Source organism: Conger conger, chromosome 14, assembly GCF_963514075.1.
Source record: "Conger conger chromosome 14, fConCon1.1, whole genome shotgun sequence".
Taxonomy (NCBI): domain Eukaryota; kingdom Metazoa; phylum Chordata; class Actinopteri; order Anguilliformes; family Congridae; genus Conger; species Conger conger.
Genome location: NC_083773.1, coordinates 45,671,307 through 45,688,806, shown reverse-complemented (window position 1 = coordinate 45,688,806; position 17,500 = coordinate 45,671,307). Strand labels below are relative to the sequence as shown.

Here is a 17,500-nt window from a genome sequence, read left to right as displayed (position 1 = left end):
GGAGGCCCTGCAGTGAGAGGCCCTGGGCCTGTAGAGTGTATCCCTGCAGTGAGAGGCCCTGGGCCTGTAGAGTGTATCCCTGCAGTGAGAGGCCCTGGGCCTGTGGAGGCCCTGCAGTGAGAGGCCCTGGGCCTGTGGAGGCCCTGCAGTGAGAGGCCCTGGGCCTGTGGAGGCCCTGCAGTGAGAGGCCCTGGGCCTGTAGAGTGTATCCCTGCAGTGAGAGGCCCTGGGCCTGTGGAGGCCCTGCAGTGAGAGGCCCTGGGCCTGTGGAGTCCCTGCAGTGAGAGGCCCTGGGCCTGTGGAGTGTATCCCTGCAGTGAGAGGCCCTGGGCCTGTGGAGGCCCTGCAGTGAGAGGCCCTGGGCCTGTGGAGGCCCTGCAGTGAGAGGCCCTGGGCCTGTGGAGTGTATCCCTGCAGTGAGAGGCCCTGGGCCTGTGGAGGCCCTGCAGTGAGAGGCCCTGGGCCTGTGGAGGCCCTGCAGTGAGAGGCCCTGGGCCTGTGGAGGCCCTGCAGTGAGAGGCCCTGGGCCTGTGGAGGTCCTGTAGTGAGAGGCCCTGAGTGTGCTGTGTCTCCAGCTCCTGGCGTCCACCCGGGGGGACAGTGAGAAGGTGCAGACGGAGCTGGGCCGGCTGCAGATGGAGAGCGACTGTGCGAAGGCGGAGGTGAAGGAGGTGCTGCAGGCGCTGGAGGAGCTGGCCGTCAACTACGACCAGAAGAGCCAGGAGGTGGAGGACAAGAGCCTGCAGAACAAGCTGCTCGCCGAGGAGCTGGCCCAGAAAATGGTCTGTTTCACCATCCCAATACACTGCATCTTTCTGTTTCACCATCCCAATACACTGCATCTTTCTGTTCCACCATCCCAAATCACTGCATCTTTCTGTTTCACCATCCCAATACACTGCATCTTTCTGTTTCACCGTCCCAATACACTGCATCTTTCTGTTCCACCATCCCAATGCACTGCATCTTTCTGTTCCACCATCCCAATACACTGCATCTTTCTGTTCCACCAAGATGCAGTGTATTGGGACGGTGGAACAGAAAGATGCAATCCCCCTTCATCTGTTTCACAGTCTCCCTTCATATGTCTTACTTCATAAAATATTTTGAAACTGAACTGGAAAAAGACACAAAACGATGACATGATGTAGTCTAGGCATGTGCAGAGCACTTCTCTCACTCTTGATGTGTCTTGTACGTTGTGCTTCTGAGTCACTCTGGAGTGTGTAAATCATTCTGCCCCCCATGCAGTCCCACCTGATGGCCATAGAGTCGGAGCTGTCCCGTATCCAGGAGGTGAGCGGCCACCAGAGGAAGCGCATCGCCGAGGTGCTGAACGGCCTCATGCGGGACCTGAGCGAGTTCAGCGCCATCGTGGGGAACGGCGAGATCAAGCTGGTGAGAGCGAGCAGAGCCTGGGCCAGGCACACACGGGCTTCAGATGCATCAAATGTGTGTCAGGTGCATCAAATGCATACAATACGCATTCCCCAGACCTGCATCAAATGTCATTGTTTTGGATTAAAATGTTCATATATACTGTATTACATTTTTTCATGATTGTCATGAAATCTATTGTCATGAATCCTCCATGTCATGATTTCAGTGCTTGTCTGGTGTATTGGAACCTAGGAAATACTCTCAAAATGTGCAAACCCCAGCTTCTGATCTTTTTGGTTGGCTCAAGCAAAGATCAGTCACACAGAAACGTATTTGAATCCAAAACAATGATGTTTTCGGCCCGGGTCTGTCCGTACGCTCACATTAGCCAGTGCTGCTAACAATAAAATATGTTCCCAAAACTCCCCTTTTCTCTCACTGACTCCAGATTCAGTTTGCTTTCTCAGCATGAGAAACAGGAATAAACATTGCTTATGTGTACCTGTGGATCAGAACTGCATTGCAGGGACTCAAAAGGAAGTGGAAATGCTTGATCGTGTGCATGCCTGGGTCCTGCTGGGGGCACAGCCTGCTAAAGCACTGTTGATTAAGGCTCAGCTATAGTGGCCGGTGCCCCCTGTAGCTGGCAGCCCTAGGTGATGCACGATTGGTTCTAGTGCCACCGCGGGAAACAAAGCTGGGTTTGCACACCAGTGACCGCATGGTAGGCCAGGAGTGGCCATTTTAAAGATGCATATTTACTGTACATGTGTGTATTTCATATAATAGCAGCTGCTCACCAATTTTTGTATGGCTTATTCTGTGGTCAACCACAACATAAAGGGTAGAGCAACCTATGCAACCTATGTATATTGATACATGTATATTAGTGTTATTTCAGAAACAGGACATATGTGTGTCTCTCTCTCCCTGTGCAGCCGGTGGAGATCAGCGGGGCGATCGAGGAGGAGTTCACGGTGGCGCGGCTCTACATCAGTAAGATCAAGTCGGAGGTCAAGTCCATGGTGAAGCGCTGCAGGCAGCTGGAGAGTCTGCAGCTGGAGTGCCACCGCAAGATGGAGGAGACCGGCCGAGAGCTGTCTTCCTGCCAGCTGCTCATCTCCCAGGTGTGTGCTTCAGTGCCTGAGTTTAGGGGGGCGGGGGGCACAGGGTGCTGTGATGCGTCTAGTGCAGTAGTTAGATGCAAAAGGTGCATTTACTACCCTCTTGCCTATAGCTTGCTCTTGTGGTGAACAGGGAAGCAGCCTGGTTTGTAAGTCTTGCCAGTACACAGCCAGTACACACACACACACACACACACTACACAGCGTCTCCTTCACAAACACTTCTCCGTGGTCACATACGGTAACTGGGTGCCCTTGTGGCCCCAGGCACGGGTTCTCAAAGCTGCTGTGGGCCCCAGAGGTGTGATGTGCAGGCCCACGCGTGTGGACACGCCCTGTCATCCATCAACCACTGCCCCGCTGCCTTGTGGGGAAGTCTGGGAAGACACAGGCTTTGGGAGCACACCCTGAGAGAAAAGCGAGCTGTAGGGGCAAGCTTCAAGGCGGTTTCTGTCAGACAGGACTTCCAGCAGCCTCCTGCAGCAGGGGGAGGTGCTGCTTGTCCTTATGATGTCAGGGCTAGCGCACCCCCCGTCTCCTTACCCACCCCCCGCCTCTCCTCCCCCCCCTCGCGTCCCCGTCCCCCACGTCCCCACGCACCCCTGTGTGTCTGAGCTGCCCTAGGGACCACACTGCTCAAAAGAAGAAAGGCCTAGAAAAGGTGGCCCAAAAATTGTCCACCCAAACCTCCCGAGAGAGGCTATTGCACCAATTTCTGCCAGTGGTCGAAAATTTTGCAGTAAAGTAAAACTAAAACTTGCAGCATGGAATATAAGGACCCTCCTGGACTCCAGCCATGCTGCTGAAAGGCCTTAACATCTGACTGCACTGATTACTACAGAGCTAAAGCAGTGCAACATCAACATCACAGCTCTGTGTGAGTGAGACCAGGATCCTTACCGAAGGATCTCTCTGGGATATTTCTGTGGGGTACCCCTTCTTACCCCACTGAAGGCACACATCTACATGGTGTTGGTCTAGCAATTACAAACTCCCTCCTACCAAACCTGACAGAAACACCAGTGGACATAAGTGAAAGACCCATGACTCTGCCTCTCTTGCTGGGAAGGAGTATGCCACCCTCTCGCGTGCATATGCACCACCATTACCATCAGAGGCTGAAGCCACAGACTGCTTCTTCCAGCTGTTGGATGCCATCAGAAGAGCTCCCAAGAGTGATAAAATTCACCTACTGGGGGATTTCAATGTGAGAGTTGGAAATGACCGCCCAGTTTTGAGTCATTGGACATGCAAATGGACTGAGGCTCCTGAACCTTTGTGTTGAACACCAGCTCTTCATCGCTAGCACCAGGTTCCAGAAGAACAAGTACAAAACCTCCTGGATCAAAGCACTGGCACTTCATTGACTACATCAGTCTTAGATGCTCTGGTGTCATGGATGTCTGTATCACTTGAGCTATGAGAGGCGCAGATTGTGATATGGACCGCCGAATGATTTTAGCCAAACTCCATCTCAAGGTATGCCCAGCTGTCCAACTCAACAACCCTACATCAACATCCCTAAGGCCATGATGGCAAGAGCAGAGAAACAGTTGAAGAATGAGTGTGGATTACCAAAGTCCATGAAGTGCAGTCCTATACATAACTTATATGACACCATAAAAACCACCCAGGGCCCGAGAAGCTGCTCTGTCTGTGCTGATGAATCCACCCTCATAAAGGCCCAGACCAAATCCACACAGAGATGGGGTGAACACTTCGAAGCTGTCCTCAACCACAACTACCCAGTGGACATTCCTATCCTTGAAGAGCTCCCCACCCTGACCCCCATCCAGAGTTTTGATGCTGCACCATCCTTCAGTGAAGTCTAATCTGCCATCAGGTCACTTAAGAACAGCAAGAGCCCTGGCCCTGACTCCATCCCTGATGAGATCCTCACGCAGGGAGGCTGTCTCTGCACCCGGGCAGTTTGCCTACTCATTGCTGATGAGCAACAATGTGTCCTCCATCAGTGGAGGGATGCAAACAACGTCACCATTTTTAAAAACAAAGGTGACCGATCAATCTGTGGCAACTGTGGCAAGTCTTGGCAAAGACCATGCTCCGCAGACTCATTGAGAACATTGCTGAAGATCTCCTCCCAGAATCCCAGTGTGGCTTCAGAAAGAACAGAAACACTTTGGACACGATCTTCACTGCACACCAGCTGCAGGAAAAGTGCCGATAACAGAAACAAGGTCTGGTGGACCTCTCCAAAGGTGGACCTCTCCAAAGCCTTTGACACCGGTCGCTGTTATCTTTTAGGAAAGTTCTCCTGCACTATGGCTGGCCCTGGCAGTTTGTGAACATCCTGTTGCAGTTCCACAAGGGGATGAGGGCCATGGTGATGGAGAAGAGTGTGTGTTTGCAGCACGAGGAGAAGATTCTCTCTCTGACGGAGTGTGTGTGTGTGTGTTTGCAGCACGAGGCGAAGATTCGCTCTCTGACGGAGTACATGCAGAATGTTGAGCTGAAGAAGAGGCAGCTGGAGGATAACTACGACTCTCTGAGTGAGGAGCTCGCCAAGCTGCAGGCCCAAGGTAACGCACCGACTCAATGAACAACAACTCTACACAACCCCACACAACTACACAACACCACACAACTCTACACAACTCTACACAACCCCACACAACTACACAACACCACACAACTCTACACAACTCTACACAACACCACACAACTCTACACAACCCCACACAACTACACAACACCACACAACTCTACACAACTCTGCACAACACCACACAACTACACAACACCACACAACTCTACACAACTCTACACAACACCACAGAACTTTACGCATCACTACACAACACTACACTACACCACTGTTCACAACCCCACACAACTACACAACTCTCCACAACTCTACGCAACACTACGCAACACCACAAACTCTATGCATCACTATAGAACACTACACAACTCTACACCACACAACTCTACACAAAACAATACAACTCTACACAACACTATACAAAACTATAAAACTCTACACATTTACAATACTCTCCATAACAACACTGGATGGCAAAAATTCAGCTCCAAACACCATAAATACTGTGGTCTATACGCCATCCCTCACATAAATGTCAGATTAATTGGTTTACGGAAGAATAATGTCAACCATGACCTGAATCTCTTCCAGTGTGGATGGCATTTAGCATTTGGGCTGCAGTTTTCAGTGATGAAGTGTTCTGAGTGATGCTTGTGGGTGTTTCAGAAACGGTGCAGGAGGTGTCCAAGAAGGAGAGGCAGAAGGACATTGAGGAATCAGGCGATGTCAAGGTAACCGTGGATACTGTCCAGAGAGATTATTTACAAAGGTTCTGATCTGGAATGGTGCTCATCCCTCTCCTGTTCCCTGTCACTCCCTCTTTCTCTCTCTCCCTATCTTTTTCTCTCCCTGCATCTGTCTCAATCTCCCTTATCTACCCTCTATTTTGATCCCTCTGCCTCCCTACACCTCTCTCGCTCCCTTTCTCTCTCTCCCCGTCCCTCCCTCTCTCCCTCCCTCCCTCTCTCGCTCTCTTCCTCCCTCTCTCTCTCTCCCCCCTCTCTCTCACTCTCTCTCTCTGTCTCTCCCTCTCTCTCACTCTCTCCCTCCCTCTCTCCCCTCCGCCCCCCCCCCCCCCCCCCAGAGGGCCCTGGAGCAGCAGATGGAGTCTCACCGTGAGTCTCATCACAAGCAGCTGGGCCGTCTGCGTGATGAGATCAACGAGAAGCAGAAGATCATCGACGACCTCACTGAGTAAGTGGCTCCGCCCCCTTCCCACAACACCCCCCCAGCCTCCTCTTCGCTGTCCGCCATCTTGTGTTCTCATTATTGAAAAATACAAATAATTATAATAATAATCTAAGTCTTACACAAACTCTAGCTTCATCTGCTCAGTTTATACATGCTCCCTGTTGCTGGTTTAAGCTGTTTTATGCTGTCTTCAACACTTAGCTTGGCTTCTTAGGTATTACAACTGTTTAAGGAATCCTACTTTCTGGAGTTTTTGAAATCAGCATAACATCACTGAACAAACTACTTATTGAAGTGTATTTGTTTAACCCACAAACCCCAGAATGCCCTATACCAGCCCAGATATCTGAACTATCTGAACAGTTTGTGTGAAACAAAAACACACACAATAACTCTCTCTCTCTCTCTCTCTCTCTCTCTCTCTCTCCCACAGTCGGAATCAGAAGCTGCAGTTGGAGCTGGAGCAGCTTCGCTCTGACTTTGAGCGTCTGAAGAGCCAGGAGCACCGCAAGAGCGCACAGCTGGAGGAGCTGACGTGAGAACATGCCCCTGAACACTATCACACACTGAACCATCCCACACACTGAACACTGCTACTGAATGCTATCACACACTGAACACTACCACACTGTGAACTGATACTGAACACTGTATCATACACTGAACACTGCTACTAATCACTGTATCACACACTGAATACTGTTACTGAACACTGTCACACATTGAAACCTGGTCCTGAACACTATCACAAATTGAACACTGCTACTGAACACTGTATCACACACTGAACACTGCTACTGAACACTACCACAAACTGAACACTGCTATTGGACACCGTATCACACTCTGAACACTGCCGCTGAACACTGTATCACACACTGAACACTGCCACTGAACACTGTGAACTGATACTGAACACTGTGTCATACACTGATCACTGTATCACACACTGAACACTGCTACTGAACACTACCACATACTGAACACTGCTATTGGACACTGTATCACACACTGAACACTGCCGCTGAACACTGTATCACACACTGAACACTGCCACTGAACACTGTGAACTGATCCTCAACACTGTGTCATACACTGATCACTGTATCACACACTGAACACTGCTACTGAACACTGTATCACACCGAATACTGCTACTGAACACTATCACACACTGAACCCTACCACACACTGAACACTGCTACTGAATGCTATCACACACTGTGTAGGGGAAAATTCACAGAACAAAAGATCTCCCTCCTAAAAGCATGATAAACAATCACAAGTCAAAATCAGACTCCACCTTAGTGAGCAGGCTGGTTCCTCCAAAACTCTCGATGATGTGTGCTAAAAGTTTATCAATATATCTGTATTAAAGTATGATATGTACCCTGTATAGTTTCAAACTGATGAACTGCTAAATTGTGCTAGAATTACACAGCATGGTGTTTCCGCCCGGTTTCGAACCGAGGACCTTTCGCGTGTCAGGCGAACGTGATAACCACTACACTTGTCTAGGAAACGACAACTGAACACTACCACACACTGAACACTGCCACTGAACACTGTGAACTGATACTGAACACTGTATCATACACTGAATACTGCTACTGAACACTGTATCACACACTAAATACTGCTACTGAACACTACCACACACTGAACACTGCTACTGGCACACACTGAACACTGCTTCTGAACACTACCACATACTGGACACTGCTATTGGACACTATCACACACTGAACACTGCCGCTGAACACTGTAACACACACTGAACACTGCCAATGAACACTGTATCACACACTGAACACTGATACTGAACACTATCACACACTGAACACTGCTACTGAACCCTACCACATACTGAACACTACTACTGAATGTGATCATACACTGAACACTACCACACACTGAACACTGCCACTGAACACTGTGAACTGATACTGAACACTGTATCACACTCTGAACACTGCTACTGAACACTACCACACACTGAACACTGCTACTGGCATGCACTGAACACTGCTACTGAACAGCACCACATACCGAACACTGCTATTGGACACTGTATCACACACTGAACACTGCCCCTGAACACTGCGAACTGATACTGAACACTGTATCACACACTGAACACTGCTAGTGAACACTATCACACATTGAAACCTGCTCCTGAACACTATCAGAAATTGAACACTGCTACTGAACACTGTATCACACATTGAACACTGCAACTGAACACTATCCCACAGTAAACACTGCTACTGAACACTGTATCACACACCAAACACTGCCACTAAACACTGTATCACAAACCAAACACTGCTCCTGAACACTCCCATGCATTGAAACCTGCTCCTAAACACTATCACAAATTGAACACATCTACTGAACACTATCACACACTGAACATTGCTACTGAACACTGTGAACTGATACTGAACACTGTATCATACACTAAACACTGCTACTGAACACAGTATCACGCACTGAGCACTGCTACTGAACACTGTATCACACACCGAATACTGCTACTGAACACTGCCACACATTGAAACCTGGTCCTGAACACTATCACAAATTGAACACATCTACTGAACACTATCACACACTGAACACTACTACTGAACACTGCCACACACTGAACATTGCTACTGAAAACTGTGAACTGATACTGAACACTGTAGCACACACTTAACACTGATACTGAACACTATCACACACTGAACACTGCTACTGAACCCTACCACATACTGAACACTACTACTGAATATGATCATACACTGAACACTACCACACACTGAACACTGCCACTGAACACTGTGAACTGATACTGAACACTGTATCACACTCTGAACACTGCTACTGAACACTACCACACACTGAACACTGCTACTGGCATGCACTGAACACTGCTACTGAACACTACTACACACTGAACACTGCTACTGGCATGCACTGAACACTGCTACTGAACAGCACCAGATACCGAACACTGCTATTGGACACTGTATCACACACTGAACACTGCCCCTGAACACTGCGAACTGATACTGAACACTGTATCACACACTGAACACTGCTAGTGAACACTATCACACATTGAAACCTGCTCCTGAACACTATCAGAAATTGAACACTGCTACTGAACACTGTATTACACATTGAACACTGCTACTGAACACTATCCCACAGTAAACACTGCTACTGAACACTGTATCACACACCAAACACTGCCACTAAACACTGTATCACAAACCAAACACTGCTCCTGAACACTACCATGCATTGAAACCTGCTCCTAAACACTATCACAAATTGAACACATCTACTGAACACTATCACACACTGAACACTACTACTGAACACTGCCACACACTGAACATTGCTACTGAAAACTGTGAACTGATACTGAACACTGTAGCACACACTTAACACTGATACTGAACACTATCACACACTGAACACTGCTACTGAACCCTACCACATACTGAACACTACTACTGAATATGATCATACACTGAACACTACCACACACTGAACACTGCCACTGAACACTGTGAACTGATACTGAACACTGTATCACACTCTGAACACTGCTACTGAACACTACCACACACTGAACACTGCTACTGGCATGCACTGAACACTGCTACTGAACACTACTACACACTGAACACTGCTACTGGCATGCACTGAACACTGCTACTGAACAGCACCAGATACCGAACACTGCTATTGGACACTGTATCACACACTGAACACTGCCCCTGAACACTGCGAACTGATACTGAACACTGTATCACACACTGAACACTGCTAGTGAACACTATCACACATTGAAACCTGCTCCTGAACACTATCAGAAATTGAACACTGCTACTGAACACTGTATTACACATTGAACACTGCTACTGAACACTATCCCACAGTAAACACTGCTACTGAACACTGTATCACACACCAAACACTGCCACTAAACACTGTATCACAAACCAAACACTGCTCCTGAACACTACCATGCATTGAAACCTGCTCCTAAACACTATCACAAATTGAACACATCTACTGAACACTATCACACACTGAACACTACTACTGAACACTGCCACACACTGAACATTGCTACTGAAAACTGTGAACTGATACTGAACACTGTATCATACACTAAACACTGCTACTGAACACAGTATCACGCACTGAGCACTGCTACTGAACACTGTATCACACACCAAATACTGCTACTGAACACTGCCACACATTGAAACCTGGTCCTGAACACTATCACAAATTGAACACTGCTCCTTAACACTAGCACACATTGAACACTGCTACTGAACATTACCACACACTGAACACTACTACTGAACACTACCAGTGAGTGAGAGCAGTGCTGTGTGTCTGCTGAAGCAGTGGGTCATGGGTAATAGTGAGGGCAGTGCTGTGTGTCTGCTGAAGCAGTGGATCATGGGTAATAGTGAGGGCAGTGCTGTGTGTCTGCTGAAGCAGTGGATCATGGGTGATAGTGAGAGCAGTGCTGTGTGTCTGCTGAAGCAGTGGATCATGGGTAATAGTGAGGGCAGTGCTGTGTGTCTGCTGAAGCAGTGGATCATGGGTAATAGTGAGAGCAGTGCTGTGTCTGCTGAAGCAGTGGATCATGGGTAATAGTGAGGGCAGTGCTGTGTGTCTGCTGAAGCAGTGGATCATGGGTAATAGTGAGAGCAGTGCTGTGTGTCTGCTGAAGCAGTGGATCATGGGTAATAGTGAGAGCAGTGCTGTGTGTCTGCTGAAGCAGTGGATCATGGGTAATAGTGAGAGCAGTGCTGTGTCTGCTGAAGCAGTGGATCATGGGTAATAGTGAGGGCAGTGCTGTGTGTCTGCTGAAGCAGTGGTGGATGCTGAGGTTATCTCCTGATCTCCTGATCTCCTGATCTCCTGATCTCCTGATCTCCTGTTCTCATGATCTCTTGATCTCCTGATCTCCCTGATCTCCTGTTCTCCTGATCTCCTGTTCTCCTGATCTCCTGATCTCCTGATCTCCTGATCTCTCTGATCTCCTGATTTCTCTGATCTCCTGATCTCTCTGATCTCCTGATCTCCTGATCTCTCTGTTTCAGATTTCTCCATGAGCGACATGAGCAGTCCAAGCAGGATCTTAAAGGGCTGGAGGAGACAGTGGTGAGGCTGGCACTCCCCCTCCCCCGTCAGGCTCTGTCTCTCCCTCTCTCCCCCTCTTTCTCTCTTTGTCTCTCCCTCCCCCCTCTCCCTCTCCCCCCCCTCTCTCTCTCTCTCTCCCTCTCTCCCCCTCTCTCTCTTTGTCTCTCCCTCCCCCCTCTCTCCCCCCCTCTCTCCCTCTCTCTCTCTCTCTCTCTCTCTCTCTCTCTCTCCCCACCCCTGGTCATATAGTCATTTAACTACTGCCAAAGTATATGACTCACAATGGAACAAGCAGAATAGAAAATATGTATGGATCATTAAAACACACAGGCAAAGGTAAAACTATAAAAATGGCACAATGATAATCCTAAAAAGCATAATAACAAAGACTAGGAATATGAATAATTAAATAATAGTGGGGAACCCTTGATTGGCTTCACTGATTGTCCCTCAGATTGTTACAGGAAGTGCCACGCCTTGCAGACAGCGCACCCCTTTCTTCCTTTTCTACCCGTTTTTTCTTCATCTCTCTCTCTGTCTCTTTCTCTCTCTATATATATATCCTACTTCTTTTTGTCATCCCTTCCACATCCCTCTTTTTATCATCCTCAACTCTTAACCTTTTCATCTCTTCCCCTCCACCTCCCTCCCTCTTCCTCTCTTTCATTCTCCTCACTGCTCTGTCTCTCTCTCTCTCAGTTCCTGTTAATCAATTCTCATTCTCATTTTGCCAGTACAGTATTTCATTTTGTCTTTTACACATAAAAGCTCAGTACAGCATCACACAACAGAACACAACATGATGAACATGCAACAGAGAAACGGAAGGATGAGTAAAAATACACTAAACTCTATAGGGAGGTAAAGCGGAGATTTTCTGTCTGGGTGGCAGTGTGTTTCATGGTTTAAATACATCGCTATATGCTGAATATGGGATTTCAATTGATTAAAACTCAGTCTCCCACAATGCTCTCACTTTCATAGTGACCAGAAATTCTCAATTGGACCATTGTCATGCAGTTGACGATGGTGTTTGTATTCATTTATTGTCCCGACCTGTGCGGTTTAAAAATGCGATGTAACCAGCGTGATTTCAGCTTGATTTGCTGACTCACTCACATTTCTGTGGCGCTTTCCTCATCCTCACGGGGTGAGATGGTGATGAGGGGGAAACTCAGCTCACCCACCATCCTGCTGCACCTGCCTGGTTCATACAACGGCAGCCATTTTGTACCAGAACGCTCACCACGCAGAGTCAAGACCTACGTTTAATGTCTCATCTGAAAGACGGCATCACTGCACTGGGGCATTGGGGTTTATTTGACAAGAGGCGGTGCCTCCAACTGGCCCAACACCACTTCCAGCAGCCTTAGTTTTCCCTGGAGGTCTCCCATCCAAGTACTATCCAAGCCCACAGCGGCTTAGCTTCAGCCGTTTAGCAGGAGCAGGGTACATGGTGAAATGGTTGCTGACTGATAATACGGAGCCTTGTAATTTTCTGGTTGCAGAACGATTTAATGCTTAATTTTCTTATATGAAGTTGTTGCTGTTGCCGTCTGTGATGAAAGGCACTATCATAGCATTTAGCAGTATACCGGACTATAAACTATAAAATTTACCACAAAAATGTATCCATTAACTGCAATCAAAATGGCAGAGGTGTCAGTTGCTTTGCAGGTGGCAGAGATTCATAAAACACAACAAAGGCAAGCAGCCTGTAGTGCAGAAATACAGAACCTGAATGCGCTATCCCTGAGGAACAGAGCGTGAATGCGCTATCCCTGAGGAACAGAGTGTGATTGGTAAATAAATAAAAACTAAAATAAATGAATAAAACATTGTTCTTCTCCTCCCAGGCCCGGGAACTCCAGACCCTCCACAACCTGCGCAAGCTTTTTGTTCAAGACCTTACAACTCGAGTCAAAAGAGTGAGTGTGGGAGGGGCTTCTCAGCAGGGTTTCTGATTGGCTGGTTTTGGGTGAATGTAGCTCCGCCTCCTTCCCCTTCCTCTCTCAGCTCAGCTAAATTTAATGTTCTTTACAGGCTGTAGTATTTGAGTATATACGAACAAACAATACATTATAAGACAGTGTACTTTGAAGTAATATCCAAGCAAAAAATAAAACAATATTATGTATTATGTGTATGTATGCGTATATAATACAGAAGAATACATGTACTCATACACATACTAGTGACTTTTAAAAACCTTTTTTTTCTCCCTCCCTCCCACAGAGTTCAGAGATGGAGCCTGATGATAGTGGGGGGTATACCACACAGAAACAGAAGATTTCCTTTCTTGAGAACAACCTGGACCAGCTTACAAAAGTTCACAAACAGGTGAGAGCTGGATTGGACGGTGGGGACTGCACTCCTCTCATTGGCTCGTACAGTGATTGACTGATCATCAGGCACTGGCAATCAGCTTTATTACAGTAGCTCAGGAAAAAAAGCTCTTTATATTTTAACCTTTAAAAAATGAATATGGTAATAGCAGAATAATCCGCTCTGAGGCAACCACCTCAGAAAACATTTTAAAACGCACCTAGTCATGAATTATTTCTGACACATCACAAAATCTGGATGTGGAAATTGTAGTGTGGTCGTTGTATTGTGTGGTCGCTGTAGTGTAGTGTGTGGTCACTGTAGTGTAGTGTGTGGTCACTGTAGTGTAGTGAGGTCGCTGTAATGTAGTGTGCGGTCGCTGTAGTGTAGTGTGGTCGCTGTAGTGTAGTGTGTGGTCACTGTAGTATAGTGAGGTCGCTGTAGTGTAGTGTGTGGTCGCTGTAGTGTAGTGAGTTCGCTGTAGTGTGTGGTCACTGTAGTGCGTGGTTGCTGTAGTGTAGTGCGGTCGCTGTAGTGTAGTCTGTGGTCGCTGTAGCTGTAGTGTGTGGTCGCTGTAGTGTAGTGAGGTCGCTGTAGTGTAGTGTGTGGTCACTGTAGTGTAGTGTGGTCGCTGTAGCTGTAGTGTGCGGTCGCTGTAGTGTAGTGCGGTAGCTGTAGTGTGTGGTCACTGTAGTGTAGTGCGGTCGCTGTAGTGTAGTGTGTGGTCACTGTAGTGTAGTGCGGTAGCTGTAGTGTGTGGTCGCTGTAGTGTAGTGCGGTCGCTGTAGTGTAGTGTGTGGTCACTGTAGTGTAGTGTGGTCGCTGTAGTGTAGTGTGTGGTCGCTGTAGTGTAGTGAGGTCGCTGTAGTGTAGTGTGTGGTCGCTGTAGTGTAGTGTGTGGTCACTGTAGTGTAGTGTGTGGTCGCTGTAGTGTAGTGTGTGGTCGCTGTAGTGTAGTGCGGTAGCTGTAGTGTGTGGTCGCTGTAGTGTAGTGTGTGGTCACTGTAGTGTAGTGTGTGGTCGCTGTAGTGTAGTGAGGTCGCTGTAGTGTAGTGTGTGGTCGCTGTAGTGTAGTGTGTGGTCGCTGTAGTGTAGTGAGGTCGCTGTAGTGTAGTGTGTGGTCACTGTAGTGTAGTGTGTGGTCGCTGTAGTGTAGTGTGTGGTCACTGTAGTGTAGTGTGTGGTCGCTGTAGTGTAGTGAGGTCGCTGTAGTGTAGTGTGGTCGCTGTAGTGTAGTGTGGTCGCTGTAGTGTAGTGTGGTCGCTGTAGTGTAGTGTGTGGTCACTGTAGTATAGTGAGGTCGCTGTAGTGTAGTGTGTGGTCGCTGTAGTGTAGTGAGGTCGCTGTAGTGTAGTGTGTGGTCGCTGTAGTGTAGTGCGGTAGCTGTAGTGTGTGGTCGCTGTAGTGTAGTGTGTGGTCACTGTAGTGTAGTGTGTGGTCGCTGTAGTGTAGTGAGGTCGCTGTAGTGTAGTGTGGTCGCTGCAGCCTGCGGTCCCTGTAGTCAGGCACAGTGTCCCACACTGAGCTGTGATAGTGCAATGCTGCCGCAGTGTCAAACTGAAACTGAATCTCAGTGGCCTGCACAAAATGGCAGCTGAACAAACTCATTTATCTTCGGCCGGAGAGGCGCACGTAACAGCAAATGAAAACTGACGGACGGTGGGGTCGATGTGTCCAGGAGTCCTGTCTGGAAAAAGAGCTTTAGTGTGCTCACACCCGTCAGTAGTGTGTGCGTGTGTGCGTGTGTGTAGGGCGGCCTGTAGCGTAGTGGTTAAGGTACATGACTGGGACACGCAAGGTCGGTGGTTCGATCCCCGGTGTAGCCACAATAAGATCCGCCCAGCCATTGGGCCCTTGAGCAAGGCCCTTAACCCTGCATTGCTCCAGGGGAGGATTGTCTTCTGCTTAGTCTAATCAACTGTATGTCGCTCTGGATAAGAGCGTCTGCCAAATGCCATTAATGTAATGTAATGTAATGTAATGTGTGTGTGTGTGTGTGTGTGTGTGTGTGTGGAGGCAGAATGTCCACCCTCAATTTGCACCTGACCACTGCAGCGACGGGCATTGCCGCTGGCCCTCTCTGTACAGTCTCTCTTTCCTGCTTGTGTCAGCATTTTATCACCCTGCCCGTACAGTACCCATACCCTCTCTCTGCCCTCCCTCCCTCTCTGACCATCCCCTGTCTATTCAGTTAAATTAAATAATGCTTTGTTGGCATGACTGTATAAAAAAGATTGCCAAAGCAATTCACAATGAAAAAGGCATATAGTACAATTAATAAAGTACATTGGAATAAAGTGTATTCATAAATAATAAAAATAACAATAAAGTGTTGTGTGTGTACTGAAGCAGTGCTGTGTCTGTACTGTTGAATGATGAACACTAATAAGACAAACACTCTCTCTGTCTCTGTCTCTCTCTCGCTCTCTCTCTCTTTGTCGCCCCCTGCAGCTGGTACGTGACAATGCAGATCTGCGTTGTGAGCTTCCTAAACTGGAGAAACGTCTTCGGTCTACGGCTGAGCGGGTTAAGGCCCTGGAGGGCGCACTGAAGGAGGCCAAGGAGGGGGCGATGAAGGACCGCCGCCGCTACCAGCAGGAGGTGGAGCGCATCAAGGATGTCATGAGAGCCAAGAACCCACTGCGGCGCCCCCACGCTGCGCAGATTGGTACTGCAGCCCAGATTCTCTCTGCTCTCTCACCACCTGTGGGGAGTTTCACAAAGCAGGATTACAGAGTTAGCACACACACACACACACACACTGACTGAATAATCTTTGTGTCTGTTGGTCATGAGATGTGCTCCACTGTGCTAATCTGTGGGGTGCCCCAAGGGTCTATTCTTGGCCCTGTATTATTTTCTTTTTTTGCTTCTAATACGTTGTTTTAGCAGTGATGACACACAGCTTCATCGGTCTGTGAAGCACAATGACTTGTAGCCATTAAAGACTGGATGTAGCTTTCTAAAATTGAAAAATGGCAATCCTTATTATTGGCTTCTATTAAAAGTGCAACAAGCTCTTGGTCTTCTAGCCCCTAATGTCAATCCTGTTCCCAGTGACCTAGGTGTTATTTTTTTATCTGTCATTGAATTTCCCCTTGCATACTAAAAAGCTTGTTCAATCCTGCTTTTTTCAGTTAACCCTTTCCACTTTGCCCCCCTAGAGGGCAGTGTCTTTTGGTCATAAGATGTCCTCCATTGCTGCACTTACCTGTGGGGTGCCCCAAGGGTCTATTCTTAGCACTATATTATTTTCTATTTATATGCTCCCCCTGGGTCATTTAATTACCTGCAGCTCTCCCTGACCCCTGACTTGCAGTAATGCGTGCAATTCTTTATTTTTTTCTTCAGCAAAGCCAATCCGGCCTGGTCACTACCCAGCCTCCTCCCCCACCAACCCCCTCTTCTCCCGCCCCACTGAGCACCCAATCAGCCGCCCTGCAGAGCAGCCAATCACCTTCAGCAATGTACTGTTCCACGGATCCGCCCAGTCCTCCGCTCCGGCGGCAATCACCGCGCCTGCCCACGGCCCCAGTCCCGCCCACACCAGCACGTGAGTCACCGTCCCTGAGGGGGGGAGGGCTGTGCTGTATGCAGCATGTCTACTCGAAAGTAGGCAAGTAAGCCGATTCAGACACGGCCTATGTTATTTAACATTTAACCATTTTGACATCACTCGGACTGTCTGATTGACAGGCTTCCAGCTGATGTCAGCAGCAAGACAGTGAACTCTACAGAAGCCCTGGATTCCTACCAG

The 17,500-nt window shown here is 48.1% G+C and overlaps 1 protein-coding gene across 2 annotated transcripts in view; it reads left to right on the top strand.

Moving 5' to 3' along the window:
- Positions 1-17,500, top strand: part of kif5ab (kinesin family member 5A, b) — a 51,664-nt gene that overhangs the window by 30,814 nt on the left and 3,350 nt on the right. For both annotated transcript variants that reach the window (XM_061219784.1, XM_061219783.1), the window contains exons 14-26: positions 576-782; positions 1,252-1,398; positions 2,319-2,507; positions 4,927-5,044; positions 5,734-5,798; positions 6,152-6,261; positions 6,692-6,793; positions 11,379-11,439; positions 13,275-13,346; positions 13,654-13,758; positions 16,195-16,411; positions 17,095-17,296; positions 17,440-17,500. The exon at positions 17,440-17,500 is cut by the window's right edge and continues 16 nt beyond it. In XM_061219784.1, the coding sequence (XP_061075768.1) occupies positions 576-782; positions 1,252-1,398; positions 2,319-2,507; positions 4,927-5,044; positions 5,734-5,798; positions 6,152-6,261; positions 6,692-6,793; positions 11,379-11,439; positions 13,275-13,346; positions 13,654-13,758; positions 16,195-16,411; positions 17,095-17,296; positions 17,440-17,500 (1,656 nt within the window). The remainder of the gene's footprint in view (positions 1-575; positions 783-1,251; positions 1,399-2,318; positions 2,508-4,926; positions 5,045-5,733; positions 5,799-6,151; positions 6,262-6,691; positions 6,794-11,378; positions 11,440-13,274; positions 13,347-13,653; positions 13,759-16,194; positions 16,412-17,094; positions 17,297-17,439) is intronic.